Source organism: Epinephelus fuscoguttatus, linkage group LG16 (genome assembly GCF_011397635.1).
Source record: "Epinephelus fuscoguttatus linkage group LG16, E.fuscoguttatus.final_Chr_v1".
Classification (NCBI taxonomy): Eukaryota; Metazoa; Chordata; class Actinopteri; order Perciformes; family Serranidae; genus Epinephelus; species Epinephelus fuscoguttatus.
The window spans coordinates 23,070,870-23,086,617 of record NC_064767.1 but is presented as its reverse complement, the minus strand read 5'-3'; the positions used below and the strand labels follow the sequence as shown (position 1 = coordinate 23,086,617).

General features: G+C 41.0%; 2 protein-coding genes across 4 annotated transcripts; one reads left to right on the top strand and one right to left on the bottom strand.

Moving 5' to 3' along the window:
- Positions 1-4,128: 4,128 nt before the first annotated feature.
- eloal (elongin A, like) lies at positions 4,129-9,684 on the bottom strand. 2 transcript variants are annotated; one of them, XM_049600528.1, is made up of 11 exons: positions 9,600-9,684; positions 8,671-8,727; positions 8,458-8,570; positions 7,461-8,367; positions 7,268-7,370; positions 7,017-7,184; positions 6,832-6,929; positions 5,498-5,678; positions 5,205-5,316; positions 4,512-4,612; positions 4,129-4,334 (listed from the first exon to the last, which is right to left on the bottom strand). In XM_049600528.1, the coding sequence occupies exons 1-11, from the start codon at positions 9,675-9,677 to the stop codon at positions 4,273-4,275; spliced, it is 1,980 nt and encodes a 659-aa protein (XP_049456485.1). In that variant the 5' UTR covers positions 9,678-9,684; the 3' UTR covers positions 4,129-4,272. The 2 variants fall into 2 exon arrangements, with proteins under 2 accessions (XP_049456485.1, XP_049456484.1); XM_049600527.1 differs by having other exon boundaries at positions 4,130-4,334; positions 7,268-7,373.
- A 1,371-nt stretch (positions 9,685-11,055) lies between these two features.
- Positions 11,056-15,129, top strand: klhl31 (kelch-like family member 31). 2 transcript variants are annotated; one of them, XM_049600500.1, is made up of 3 exons: positions 11,056-11,200; positions 12,150-13,356; positions 13,452-15,129. In XM_049600500.1, the coding sequence occupies exons 2-3, from the start codon at positions 12,182-12,184 to the stop codon at positions 14,182-14,184; spliced, it is 1,908 nt and encodes a 635-aa protein (XP_049456457.1). In that variant the 5' UTR covers positions 11,056-11,200; positions 12,150-12,181; the 3' UTR covers positions 14,185-15,129. The 2 variants fall into 2 exon arrangements, with proteins under 2 accessions (XP_049456457.1, XP_049456458.1); XM_049600501.1 differs by having other exon boundaries at positions 11,079-11,200; positions 12,154-13,356.
- The last annotated feature ends 619 nt before the right edge of the window (positions 15,130-15,748 follow it).

Sequence of the window (15,748 nt, the reverse complement as noted above, 5' to 3'; positions counted from 1 at the left end):
GAGATTTGTGTTGCACTTACAAGACCTGGCCAGTAGGTGGCACTGTATAGCACGGTGCACTGGGGTTCATTGTAGTGGCTCAAATGCAACTATAGCATCAAAATCCATTCATATACAAGAAAATGGCTTTTAAACAGCTGTCTGCTGTAATGACCACTATGCGTTAGAGGGTTATGATCCAGTGGCACCAGGGTCTTCAACAATTGGTTTGCGACCCCTAGGGGGTCCTCAGCGTTACTGCAGGGAGGCCACCAAATTACTGCTTGATGACTTGTTTATGTTTTTATTCTATTTATTTTTTAACATTAAAATGTCTCAGAAAATACACATTAACATGAATCCAACACATTATTAGCAAAGATAAAGACCCATTTAATTTACAGTACACAATATTGATTATAGGCTTTCTGTTTACCATGAATCCTGGTGAAATCATTTAAGATAACTGTGCAGCACTTTTTTATTTCCACCTTGCACAACCTATCCATCATGGCAACATGAGCTATTTAGCTAAAAGTTACATACTACTGAAACATATTGGCCAATATAGCTGTGTACGGACATGCTTGTGAGCCACCATGGAATGTTTTGTAACTTTGAGACTGACACACCGTCTACCTCAGAAACCAAAAGGTAAAGTGCAGAGGGTGAGGCTAACCCACATAGCCATGCTACAACTGCTGCTGACTCATCAGCTACAGGTGAGAGCAAACAAGAGAGGAAAATATGCAGAGATGTGCAACCCAGTTTTGTACAATACATTTAGTAGGGGGTGCCCGCTCCATTTCTCTTTCAGCTAACAGGTACATGGCCTCAAAAACATTGAAGACCCCTGCAGTAGCAGATTTGAAACTGAACACGGGGAAGACCAGGTTTGTTGCCACAGCTATCTTCTGGTCCTTAGAAGGTCACATAAACACCTGCACTCATCTACTATGGTAAAACATCTGAATGTCACTAACTTTTTTTTGGTTAGGGGGACTTTTCTGTTTTATAGCAAAAATGCACAACATGACTCCACAAAATACATAATTTTAGAAAACATCTGTTTACATTACAACATATTTATTTGAGAAGTAGTCGTTGGCAATGAAAGTTATAGGCTCCCTCCAACAACACTAATTACATAGGCCCTATACATTAAAAGGAAAAAGAAGATCAGACAAATAAAAACCAATGAGAATCTAAACTTATAATAGTGCGAGTTAAAATCAGGGATAAAAATATAACATAGAATACAGAGTAAGAAATATAAATCAGACAGTCATTGCAGTAATAAACAGAACGTAAAGAGTAATGTAGTAAATGTGAATATGCATAGGTCAATGATGAATATAAATATATGCAGCCCATACACAGGCAAGGGAAGACAAATTTGTTTATATAGCATATTTCATTTCATTTATTTTATTTATGTGATTCACAACCATGATTACATGGTGCAGATAACATAACATAACACACAAGATTATCAATACGCTGGCACACAGCATGGCTAAAATACAACAAATGTTCCTTAAACAAAGACAATATATCCTTCAAAAAAGCACCTAGTTTACAAATAACTTATGGCAGATCCAAAGGAACAAAACATGCTTTACAGATTACACAGGTAAAAGCACAAGAAACCTATGATGAAAACAAGCAAAAGCACACCAAATAAAACAAACAAATACAATGATTTATGGACAAGTAATACAATTTTGCATAGCCTTTTTTGTCCTCGTTATAGCATTCTGGATCAGCTGAAGTTGTTTGACTGCTGCCTTAAACAGACCTGTGAACACCTACTGCAATAGTCCAGGCTGCTGGAGATGAGAGCATGTACAAGTTTCTTTAGATCATGTTTTGACATCAAGTCTGAGATGTGTGTTGATTTAATGTGACAATATAAAGGTGTAAACAGTTTGTAAAACAGCATAAAAGTGTCAAGTGTTGAGTACAGGAGCTTTTGTGACCTGCAGGATGAAGCTGTCCCTGAGCCTGGTGGTGCAGGGCCGGATGCGGCGGCACTGTCTGCCAGACGGCAGCAGGCCGAACAGTTTGTGGCCGGGGTGACTGAGGTCTTGGATAATCCTTTTGGCTTTCTTCAGTCTCCGCTGGGTGTAGAGGTCCTCCACTGGCAGCTCTGTCCTGATGTGCTGGCCATTTTTCACCCCCCTCAGTAGAGCCTTATGTTTGAGGGCAGTGCAACTGTCATACCAGGTGGTGATGCAGCCGGTCAGGATCTAATTTTCCTACACCTGAGTATTAAGTACATCTTGCTGATAATATGTCAGTACTTTTATTTCAGATTTTGAATGCAGAACTTGTAATTGAGTATTTCTATATTGTGTACTGCTATAACATCTCAATATTTCTTCCATCACTGGAAAGTGTGTTATTTATTTATTGTAGCCCTGATCTGTGGTTAATTATAATCAGCAACTTGATTTAAAAAATTAGTATGTTATCAATTGCAATTTTGTTTTTGTCTGTTTTGTCTGTCTGCTCAGAAGCCCAAAGGCAAAAATGAGCTGCTTATCATTTATGTCATTCCTCCGCCTCTATTTGCATTTTGTACAGTATTTCTAAGACAAATATTACATGGCCCTGGGTAATATGATTAAGCTCACACTAATTTAGGAATATGCACCATGTAAACACAATGTCAGCTGACATAAAGCTACATTTGGACACAAGGACCTTCTTTAAGATAGGATCTCAGATCAGGTACTAAAGCAGGACCCACATTAAATCCCTCACCATGCCTGTTGATACTGATCTAAAGTAATGTTGTGTATTCCTGATCAAAATTCAATTAAAGATATATGGTATACCACAAACCAGCTGCTGCATAGTGAACCTGAGGCTTGTGGGGCCCCTGGGTATTTGCGACAGTTTGCTCAGTTGGTAATTTATCCCTGCTAACATGAATGCCTGTAAGCCCTCAGTAGCTTTGTGTCCAATATGTGATCAGTAAAGTCTGAGTGAGTGTGAAAGTCTCTCTACATTGTCACAACACATCCTGTATAAGTCATAATTCAGCCTTCTACACAGAGCATGACAGACGCTGCCTTCATTTAAGTTCATAAATGAAAATAAACACCATCCTCATGTGATCCTGTCACATCCTTGATGGTGTTTTCCTCTCTCCTCTTTTCTTGGTCAGAGGTGAAGGTCAGCTACAGCCCTCTGGTCTGAGGTCCCCATGTGGTCGGATAGCATCACTGACCATCACCACTGACTTAGAGGGGCTTCAGCTTGGATGTAAGCCAATACCCCTCCATCTCTTTTAGACATTTAGATTTTTAGTAATTGATAAAATGATAGTTTTTAAATTCCCAATCTGTTTTTTAAAGATCAATAAGTATGTATCTTTGTTGCCCTGTATAAACAGGTTCAAGAGAAGAGGCTCAAAAAGTCACCATTTTAAAACTTAAAAGCAATAAGAGACATTCACAAGCCCCTGAAAAACAGCAGCTCACCTCAAGCCAATGAATTACATCAAGATGGATTACTGATGCAATCTTAGCGGGCTGCCACAGGTGGTGCTGAAGGCTGCAGCAGTTTCTCTGCCTTCTGTCCAATATCTCAAACAGTTGTTGTCCAAAAGAACAAAAATAGACAAGGAAGGGTCCTTGAGAAGCAGCAGCCAGCAGATGCCTTCCCCCAGGAAAGACAACAACATCACAGGGATAAAGAACTGCTTTCTTTTCATTATGTGGAACAATCTGTTGACATGTTTTCAGGATTGTTTGGCTCAAAGGCAGGTGGATGAGAACAAAATATCCGTAAATGTTTTCATTTTAAAAATTCTCTTGTGAGGATGAATGTTATCAGTCGTAGCACTTACAATATTTTCATTGCTTCACTTTGATTTTTTTCAATCTACTGTTAAAAGGTGTATGAGGAATATTATCAAAAATACACTGATACTAATTGAACCTGAAATTGTAGGTGTAGTAAAGAGTTGTTTGTAGACAAACTCAAAACAGAAAAAAATAAATTTCTCTATACATCCTCTAGAGGGAGCCATACCCCATTAAATAACCCACTGAAAGACATTGTTTTGCTCCAACAGGCAAAAAAGACAAAACATCAAATGACATAAATTTGCTCTTTTCATCCTCCATTTAATAGTGAAGACAAGTCACAGTTACAGAGAAAAAAATATGCCTGTATATTTAGAAAAACAACGCAGAGTAATCAAAGGTGAACAAAGTTAATGAATGACAGAGTGCACTTTCCCCACATCCACACACTGTAAATATCAAGATCATATAAGAGCATTCATCTGCGTCCCAGCTGCTTCTTAAACGCCTTTAAGGACTTTGCCATCATCGGAGCGACTCCTGTGTGAACAAGTGGGGGGGGGGGGAATAGGTGTATGGTGAAATAAAATGTCAGACATCAGGATAATATAAGTTAGAGCTGACTGGATAAAAAATAAATCAGGAAAAAACCCTAAGAATTATCTGAACAGGACAGTTAGACAACATTTAATCTCTGATATTCTTTCATCAGCTCACTTGTTTTTTTGCGAGGGTCTTGTGTATTGCTCGAACTGGTGCTGCTGGACCTGCTGGGCTCATTACAACTGGGCCTTGGTCTGTTGTCCTGAACCTTGACACTGATGATTGGAAAGATAAAAGCACAGTGCATAATTCAATCAACAGAATGCATGCAAAATCAGAAGATGAATCAGTCTACATCCAGATGTCAGTGTTTTACAAGTCAGCATAACACCTCTATGTTGCAAAAGTTAACAGAAGGAACTAAGGCTGTCTCTAACCGGAATAAAACCAGTTTATCCAGCAAGTGGCTCCAATTCCTATTTGGCAGGAAAAGCATGACATCTGCGGTTATCTCATGAGTGTCTGACAGGTTAAAAGAATAAAACCAGTTTATCCAGCAACTGGCTCCAATTCCTATTTGGCAGGAAAAGCATGACATCCGCGGTTATCTCATGAGTGTCTGACAGGTTACGACCCTGCTAAGCTGCCGTCGTTAAGTGATCACTTTGTAGTTAAGGGCTTTTATGTGAAAGAGGAGCAGAGCACAAGGCTGACCAGGTGTTCGTGTTTTACCAAAAGCAAATGTGCAACAATGCCGCAGTATGGCTCTTATAATCTTTGGTTCTAATCTAAAACAGAAGCTCACAAGTCCTCACACATCACAAAACCAGTGTAGACATTTGTGTATATTCAGGATGCTGAACCCACCTGCACCTGAGCTGAGGCTGCTGAACAGCAGTTCCGTGAATTTCCTGCTGAATTCGCACATCTCTCGGTGGCTTGGCAACAGTGTGAATAAATGCCATCTTCACCTGCCGACCTTAAAAAAAAAAAAAAAAAAAAAAAGGTGTCAGTGTACAGAACATTAGGACTAAACTGTTTTTTTTCTACAGTATAAAATGTATATAAAACATTCACTTTTATCATGTTCAACTCTTCTAATAAGGATTTTGATTAGACAGTGATCAAGATTAATCTCTTACAGTCTCTACAGCACACACCTTGGGGTTTTCTAGAATGTGCCGACACAATGCTTTTTGTCAGACTCTTGAGTTTCATTTCCCTCTCCTCAGACAGCCTGATGTACATCTCTTTCCATGATTCATACTCCTGAAGTTTGGAGTCTTTAAAGTCCCTCTGACAATGTTTCCCCCATAAGTGGTCTGTCTCTCCAATGTAGATCTGTGGAAGCAAACAACAAACACAATAACTCCTCTAATCTTTACCCAAGATCTGAAAGTCTGCAAAGCATGTAAAAAATGTATCTCAGGATAAAGTTACACACACTGAGTGGCCACTGGAGAAAAACCTGCTGATTGAAGCCATTAAAGGGTAACTGGTATTTCTCAACCTGGACCTATGTCAGGTTGGGAGTGACATTTTTTTAAAACTGGTCCAGTTTTGAGCCACAGGGCTGCAGCGTAACCACTCAGGGCAATACGCATCGTCAGTGTACGTCCACTAAAGTGTTTATTTGCCACTGACAGGCTCAGATTTTTATCCTAAGTGTCAGACAACATTATGGAAAGAATCTCTACAGACACTGACCTTTTTGTTGAACAGTAAGATCCTTTTTTAACCGGATATAGCCACATAATTGCAAATGCTAAACCCACCAGACTCCATTTAAATAAACAGTGATTTTAGCTTGTACAGAGCCGGCATATTTTCACATCTAACTGAGTGAATGAAGGCATTATTTCAATGAAACCAGAGTTGGTGATTGTTGGAACAGTGGGAAGACGAAACAAAGCTGCTTTTGTGAGTTTTATTTTGTTTCTGTCGACTTTAAATGAAGTGTGTTTTACAATGATAAAATTACTGTTATTTTAAATGGAATCTGGTGGCTATGGCGATAGCAACTTCAGGACTGTTTCTGGTTAAAACAAAAAGGATCTTACTCTTTAGCAAAAAGGTTGACCACTGTAGGGATTCTTCTGTAATGTTGTCAGACACTAAGAGTAACAATCTGAGCCTGTCAGTGGCCCAAAAAAAAAAAAAAAAATTAACAGAGTTGCACTTTAACGGCCTTCAAATCTGGCACATCTCAGCATATAAAGTGTGGCAATGTTGTCGAAGGTTAATGTTCAACTAAACATTATTATAAAAGATTTGCCATTGACATTTTCCAACTTTGCACACAAGATATCTAAAAGGAAAATTTACTGATTACATTCATGCTCCCAAGGGGCTACACCCTGTAGATTTAACGACCTAATGGCTTTTCCTTTGAATGAAAATATAGTTGTAACATGGCAGTGCCAGACAGGTGTACCTAATAAAGTGACCACTGAGAATGTGTCCGTGCTCAATCTATTCATATTCACATTCTTACTGGGTTGAATTCTTCAATGCGCAGCAGCTGCTCCGGTGTACACCTCTCCAACACCGGCTCGAGGATTTCAAACGGGACTCCGCCAGTTTCATAAAGCACTGAGGAAAGATCCCTGCAACCTAAATATGAATCCAACAAACTCACAGACTGATCAGCAAAAAGCTGCCCTGGGGGGCTTTACTCACAGTTAATGTTATTCTGGAGGGTGCGGATACACTGTTGGTGCAAGCTCATCATGGCTGGGAGGAAGACGGTCTTGGCTCCAGAGTACACTTGCATCTTTTTGTTCAGTCGTTGACCAGTGAAGACTCCAAAGTCCTCGGAGACGTCACAGAAAACAGACTCTTTCTCAACTATAAGACAAAAGGAGAAGATTGGGGGTTTTTTTAAGAATGAAAAAGCAGTCTGAAAACACAGCTGTATGTGTTATAAATACCTTTCCTCTCAAAGTAGTCGACACTGAATGGTGAGTCAAATTCAGGCAGAGCAGCAGGTAAAGGGATGGTAAATGGAATCAGGTCCATTACAGACTGCTTGAACTTCTGAAATATGAAGGATTGTTGGTTAACATTAATCGATCATGAGCTGCACTCTGAAAGCTAAACTTTTAAGATTATTGTCAAGCATACCTTTGTTGGAGAGGTAACATTTATAGACCTCACGGGGGATCTGAAAGGTTTAACGCCATGATCTTTTGTTGTTTCCTCTTTTACAGTCTTTTTTGTTTTGGGAGGTTTCCTCACTGCAGATCTTTCTTTTCTCTTGACAACATTCACGTCATAGTTCAAGTACGATTCAAAAGACAAGGAGGGCCCCTCGGAGTCACTTTGTACATCTGTGTGCTTTATTTTGGCCTTTTTGTTTTTTGGATGCCCGTCTTTTTCAGATTCCTCTTTGTATTTTTGAGTGCCGTGCTTCTCTTTACTTGATTTTTTCCTTTTTTTGTTTTCGGCTTCTGAGCTCCTTTCTGAAGATCTGTCATCTCTGACACCTGCAAGCTTTGATGTCTCAGAGTGTTTGTCACAGGACTCAAATGAAAACGATTCTTTTGGTTTCTTATGAGACCCTTTTTCCGACACAAATCCTCCACTATCAGAGCTGCTTTTCAGTGTTTCCTTGGAGTCAGAGCTGGATTTCTGATGAGTGTCCTCTGAGTTTTTGTTTCCAAGCAAAATATGTCCTGATTTTCTGTTACTCTCATCACTTTTCTTTTTCTTGGAGACAAATGAATTGTCCGTTTGATCATCTTGGATGTGAATGTTCTTTTTCCAGACATCATCCTGGTTTTCTTGGCAACTTTTGTCTTGATTTTCATTCTGGTGCTTCTGTCTTTTCTCTTCCTCACATTGTTTCTCTGAACCGGCTTTCCTAATCCTGGTTTTGAAGAGAGCCTCGTCTGAACAATTCTGACTCTTAGATGTCAAGCAATTATTGTTTGAATCCTCCGCTGTCAAACTTCCATTATTAGGACAGTTTTGGCCGTCCAGTTTGTCTTTAACAGACAACCTCTCTGATGTATCCCCATCCTCTGTGTGGCTGCATCAAGGAAAAAATCAAAATTAAGATGTGAACACATAACAATTACTGCACACTGGTTAAAAAACAAAAATGCCACATTTACATCACCTTGTGGATTCCTTGGGGACCAGTCTTTTCCAACCCCTAACTAGCGACTTTGCCAATTCTCCAGCCTGTTCATGTTTGCGCAAGGAGTTAACTGTTTTGCCAATTCCAGTTTCCTAATTTATATGCAGATGCATGTCAGCACAGTCAAAAAAATAAAACTTAATCAAACTCCATATGCAAATATATCAACACAAAATCTCAACAGAGACTCACAGCAAGAATGTCTAATGTGATATTCAGATCCTTGAGTTTCTGCAAAATCTTTACAACCTGGAAACAGAGCAATAAACACATTATTGTAACAATACTGAAACATGATTTTAATGCATGTTTAGGACACAAATGTGAAGTAAACTGAGGAAAAACCTGACATGCCAAATATGGTCATCCTAGTTTGGGATCACCACAGTTGCTGATTGTGCATTCAGAGCAGGAGCTATGTATGGGAACCACACACCCACTTAGGCTGCTCCGTTTACCGTGGACTATAAATGGATGAAAGCTGCTGGCTGTTGTAAAGTCTCCCTATATAACTGAACCGTTTGTCATGTTGTGCTTTAACATTTTAATTTGATTTGAATGCATTTAAACTTAAATCTAATTTAAACATCGGGCAATTTATAAGTCAATCTATGCGTAAAAGCGACTCATCGCCTGCGGAGCGCCCCACTCCCCTCCACCTCTACTGGTGATAGACAGCAGCCATAAGTTGAACAACTGGAGAAGGTGCCAATTTTAGCAGCAAAGCGCCTCCCATTTAAACAACCTGACCCCACAGAGGACTGGTTAAAATGCAGCGTGGTGGGAGCGCACATGTCACTGACTGGGACAGCTCTCAATCAGCCGGTTTCCACACATTAACGCGGACACAAGACGAGCGTAAAGACGCAGGGAATATTTTACAGCTGACAGATCTGACATTGTGCATTTAGCATCATTCAATTTGTTTGTTCAGCCAGTACAAATCTAAAAGTAAAAGAATTTCTTAAAAACTAATGAAACTGCAGTAATGTTCCTGGAGCAATTATTGGCTGTATCATCACATAGCTACACACCGGAAACGGGAAAATACTACAAACAATTTAGCCCTGCTCTGTTTATTGTGCGCACTCTTGCCAGATATAAATAAAGATTGTATCTACCGAGGCAGACTCTGCTGTGTCCGCCAGCTGAAGTTTGAACCGCATGACTTTCTTCACCACATCAGAGCTGCTGGCCATCACGGTGACTCACGTGCAACCGTCTACACACACCGGACAGCGCGCGCCCATTGATGACACTATTATAATGGGCGGAACCGATGGCAGAGATGATGTTGTTCTACGGTGTAGAAACAATTAAGCATGTGTCAATAAATATATATTATGACAGAATATGCTGTGACAAAATAGGTAAAATTAAAGTAATTAAGAAAGTAAATTACCTTTCTGAAATTTCCCCCACAAGCCTTCTTGGCACATGCTGGCCCCTTTTTGGCAACTACTGTCCATTTGAAAGGACATATTGGACTGATAAAAGACATGTAAGGTGTAGTTGAGGGTATATCCACTTATTTTTCGGGCCATTTACAGTATACCCACCTATCAGCGAAAAAGCCACTGGAATAAATAGAAACCCACACCCACTTTCTCCTCTGTATCCTACTCATCTACCACCACACCACTGGTTTAACTCAACATATATATGATTTATGATCATGACTCTTAGGACTCTGCTGATGGCATATTTCAGAATTTGTACACCAGGTTTGAGCCAAGAAACCAATCACACAATATGAGCCGGACACATATGGTGGGGTCACTCTTGTGTGTCTCCTTGAACTTTTGTCCTCTGCACCAAGGGTGTAACTTTGGTTTGAGAAGTGAAGGGGGCACCATGAAACAAGGGGTCTCCCCCACAAAAAAATGTGGTTTGAATCCCCTTTTTCTGCATTGTTACATACATGTATGGACTACAGTATCCACTACAAAATCCGGGAAATTGTTGAGTGGCTCATTAGGCTAAATTCTGCCAGAATGGTTCTAGATATGATAAATACGCTTCTCCTCTGTGGCATTTTTTGGAGCATATCGGAACAAAATCAGCAGCTTAATTCACATTCTCAGTCAGAAACTGATGGCTGGCCAAGCAGTAGCCTTCGATTTCTTTTGTGGTTGAAAAAATAATGCGTTTTTTTGTTTTTTTTTTTTTCAAACTGGAGGGCCACAAACGGGATCGCCAGTAGGAACTACAACTCACCTCACCTTTTAGCAAACACATTATTAAATGTGTTGATAATGAAGTGGTGCTCAAGTCTTGTAAGCATCGTCTGGACAACTTAGTTTCTATTTTCTGCTGATTTCCATTAGTTTTGCTACAGTATTGTGGGAGTAAGATATCTATTAAAGTACTTATTCCTTGATATTAAAATAACTGCTCTTTACACCACTGAGTGCTAATGATTTTTCTAAACAATGGCCAAATGAAACTCTCTGACGTCTCATTGAGAATATAGGTCAATCCCCGCAGTATGTTGACATCAACTGATTGGAGGCTATTGTGGGACACTGTATGTTGGAGGGGGGGTTGCATGGTACCTCTCCTCTGCCACATGCATTGCACAATACTTGATTGGCACTCACACCCCAAGAGGAGGAGTTAACTGCATGTCTCTTTCAGCTGGGGTGACTGCTGTTCTCTCTCTCCTGCTCCAGTAACTGGAGGCACAAGTTCCTTCTTCACCAGCCTCAACTTCATTTCTCAGGTAAGTGGAGCTTTGCTGTGTTTGATCGTTTGCCATTTCAGCAATGAAGAGGCAGTTTGGTGCAGTTAATGCTTCAGTGTGTGTCACCAACTTTAAGATTGGAAAATGTGCTTTTTTCTTACTTACATGAGATTCAAAAGCAGATAAATTGCCTAGAGATGTTGCTTTCTCTGTAACATTAGTTTTTACACCACCATGGTGACAGAAAGCTTCAGGCTTTCAAGGATTGTGGGTGACTAACGTGATTGGTGGCTTTCTAGGGAACTTTTTTGTCTTGTAGATTGTGTAAATTGCACATGTACTCAGGACAGGCCTACAACAATTTAATAAAATAAAGAAAAGAGACAAAAAAAATTAATGTTTACCCTAATTTGAACTTAAACAGCCAGAGGACATGAGGCCTGCTGCTCATGTCTCAAAGTCTATAAAAGGAACGTCATGGGTGAGCCGTCCAGCGTTGCTATTCCTGGACGTACTGCTGATAAAATGTGACAGATGCAGAGAGGGACATGTTGACGCACTCACTCGCTCCAGCATCACCTGGTAGCACATGTTTTGAAAGGTGTTGGTGTCTGGTGGAGTCTAAATACATTCTACTAACTCTGAAACCTAACAAAACCTTTCTATTTAGATACAAGAAGTTGCTATGTACAAGGATTTGGCATTATTGCTTAGCGCAGGGCACAGAAAACAGCACATGGGCATGACACAAGGGCAACAAGATACACATGAAGCCATTACAAATTTAAGTATCAACTTTAAGTCTTGTGAATTCAGTCACTAGTCACTAATACTTTGATAAGCAGGCCAGATTAAATCTAAGCTAACTCTTTGCCAGCATAAGTTTTAACTGTCACAAGTTGCATTTGTCATAATTTATCTATTTATGACTTCTGAGCATCTTCTTGCACTTTCTGATTAAATCTAACATGTTTAATGTGTGTTTCAGGAAGGTCTGGGCTGTGTTCTGCTGCTACAGCCATGGCACCCAAAAAGAACAAGGCGACCAAAAAGAGCAAAGGGGACATAAATGAAATGACCATAATGGTGGAGGACAGCCCCATCAACAAGATCAACGGGCTCAACACCCTGTTGGAAGGAGGAAACGGCTTCAACTGCATTTCCACTGAAGTTACAGATTCAGTTTATGCCCCAAACCTTCTGGAGGGTTTGAGCACCATGAGGCAGGACAGCTTCCTCTGCGATCTAACAGTCGCCACCAAGTCAAAGTCATTTGATGTCCACAAGGTTGTCATGGCCTCCTGCAGCGAGTACATTCGAAACATCTTGAAGAAGGATTCAGCCCTCCAGAAGATCGACCTGAATGACCTCTCGCCGGTCGGCCTTGCCACAGCGATTACGTATGCATACTCTGGAAAGCTGACCCTGTCGTTGTACAGCATCGGCAGCACTATCGCTGCGGCCATGCTGCTGCAGATCGGCACCTTAGTGAAGATGTGCAGTGATTTCCTCATGCAGGAGCTCAGTGTGGAGAACTGCATGTATGTGGCCAACATCGCCGACGCCTACGACCTCAAAGAAACCAAGGAGGCAGCTCAGAAGTTCATGCGGGAGAACTTCATCGAGTTTTCTGAGATGGAGCAGTTCCTGAAGCTCACCTATGAGCAGATTAGCGATTTCCTCTCAGATGATTCCCTGCAGCTTCCCTCCGAGGTCACGGCCTTCCAGATTGCTATGAAGTGGCTGGACTTTGATGAGAAGAGGTTGAAGTACGCAGCAGATCTCCTGACGCTCATCCGCTTCGGCACTATCTCTGCCCAAGACCTGGTGAATCATGTCCAGAGCGCGCCCAGGATGATGCAAGACCCCGAGTGCCACCGTCTCCTTGTTGATGCCATGAATTACCATCTGCTGCCCTACCAGCAGAACATCCTCCAGTCACGCAGGACAAAGGTGCGTGGTGGCCTCAAGGTGATACTGACAGTCGGCGGGCGCCCTGCCTTGACAGAGAAATCTCTCAGCAAAGACGTTCTCTACAGAGATGTAGATAACGTGTGGAATAAGTTGACAGAAATGCCCGCAAAGAGCTTCAATCAGTGTGTGGCAGTGTTGGACGGCTTCCTGTATGTGGCAGGTGGCGAGGACCAGAATGACGCAAGGAACCAGGCGAAACATGCTGTCAGTAACTTCTGCAGGTAAGAACTGATCCTCACGTTTGATTTTTAATTATCATTGCATTTGTTTGGGTAGAGTTAGAAAATAACTGTACATCCCTGTCCCACTTTTTTAGATATGATCCCCGCTTCAACAATTGGATTCACTTGAGCAACATGATCCACCGCCGCACACACTTCAGCCTCAACATCTTCAATGGCCTCCTGTTCGCCATCGGTGGGCGAAACAGCGATGGGGTTCAGGCCTCTGTGGAGTGCTATGTGCCTTCCTCCAACCAGTGGCAGATGAAAGCTCCCATGGAGGTGCCCCGCTGCTGTCACGCCAGCTCCCTCATCGATGGCAAGATCCTTGTATCTGGAGGTTACATCAACAATGCCTACTCCAGGGCAGTGTGTGCGTACGACCCCTCCACTGACACCTGGCAGGATAAGAGCAGTCTGAGCACACCTCGAGGCTGGCACTGTGCTGCCACCGTGGGAGACCGAGCCTATGTCATCGGTGGCAGTCAGCTGGGAGGTCGTGGGGAGAGGGTGGACGTCCTCGCTGTCGAGTCTTACAACCCCCAGAGTGGGCAGTGGAGCTACTGCACGCCTCTCCACACAGGAGTGAGCACGGCGGGCATTTCCATTTTGAACAACAAGATCTATCTCCTTGGAGGCTGGAACGAGGGCGAGAAGAAGTACAAGAAATGCATTCAGGTATTCAACCCTGACCTCAACGAATGGACTGAGGACGATGAGTTGCCGGAAGCTACTGTCGGCATTTCATGCTGTGTCGTCACCATACCCACACGGAAAACACGAGAGTCCAGAGCCAGTTCAGTGTCTTCTGCACCAGTCAGTATATAAAGGTTTAGATGGTTATAATGTAGTTTACATGTCAAAAGGTCTCCAGCTTTTTCTGTTGCATAAATATTGGTTCTAAACTCTACCAGTAGGGGTGAAGACGATCAGGTAAACTATCAACTTTTGCTAATTTGGGAACATGTTCTTCTAGGATTTTTTTAAAACTCCATTCAGTAGAAGCAAATTGAAGCCTTTAAATGTATTTTCAGTGTTTTTAGTTTAATAATTTGTATAATTGGCATGATTAAAGTCAGAAAATGTTTATGACAGAGAGCCATAACCATTTTTTAAAATCATTTTTAGACAGAAATTTACCTTTGGGGCCAATTCAGTCGGGATAATTTCACTAGCCCTTTTCTATAGCAAATATACTGTTAATAAAAAGTCAAATGAAAGGTATAAAATGCAAAATCGCAAAATCACTGCTGTTGTTGAGATTAATCTGTAACATGATTGTCTTTTTTTTACCTGGAGCCATAAATTGATCAACATTGTGTTGTTTGCAACACATATTTTGTGACAGTCCTGTTCATGTCAACCATAGCTACTGTGATTCTCAGATACTTGACCAGAATAACGAGCTGGAGGTGAAACAAATGTTGGTATCACCTACCAGGAGTAGGTGCTTCTGCTGAGTGTTTAAACACACTGCACAGTCAGGCTGCAGTTTCTCTACATGCGTCTCATGTGCAGCACTCAGTGGTCTTGTGTCATAAACACTATCAGTGCAAAGAAATGGATCCTGTTGGGAAAATGTTGGAGTGGTGAGGGTTGAATGGGTTTAGGTGTGAGAACAATAAACTGTTTTGTAAGAAAAAAGACAAAGAAAAATGGAAGTTGGGAATGATGATGTCAGCCTGAGCTTTCCTGGGAGTCATGATTTCCCTGACTGCTCATGTCTTTTCTTTCTTTTTTTTGTTTTTAAATTAAAGAGATGAAGTGAAGTTACTCTGAGCTACGGTCATTTATTCATAGTAAATTTCATGCAACGTTTTTATATTGTATGTTCAGTTTGTTCGTCTTTAAAGGGATGTATTTGCATGACATAAAATTGGTTCAGCTTTGGCTTTGATCACCATAAATCAACAAGTCAACATGTACACAGAATAATTTTTTGCCTTTCAACTTCCATTTGCCCTTTTTAGTAGTGTCTTTTTGAATTATTGAAAAGGCCAAGGTGCAGTTAATATTGAAAACAACAATATAAAGATTTAGTTTCACTAGATTTGTGTTTATTGCAGCCCTTTTTGAGCTTGAATCATGAGCATTTTTGTTTTCACATCTTTAATCCTACATCCCTGGTGTCAAATGGTTGTGATTCTGTATCAGCCAAGACTCATAACTCATAAATGTGTGTTTTATCTTTACACATATGTTAGTATTTACATAAAGACAAGTAGATAGTAGGTTAGTGTTTGTACACCAGCGCCAAATCCTGAAATCTGAAACTGTTAATACCCTGAAGCTCACTGGCATCAAGTGATCTACCTGTAGCTCTTAAATATGATCTCATCTTTGTTGTTAAACATGATCACTGTAAAACCACAAAGACTTCAACTCTTGCTCA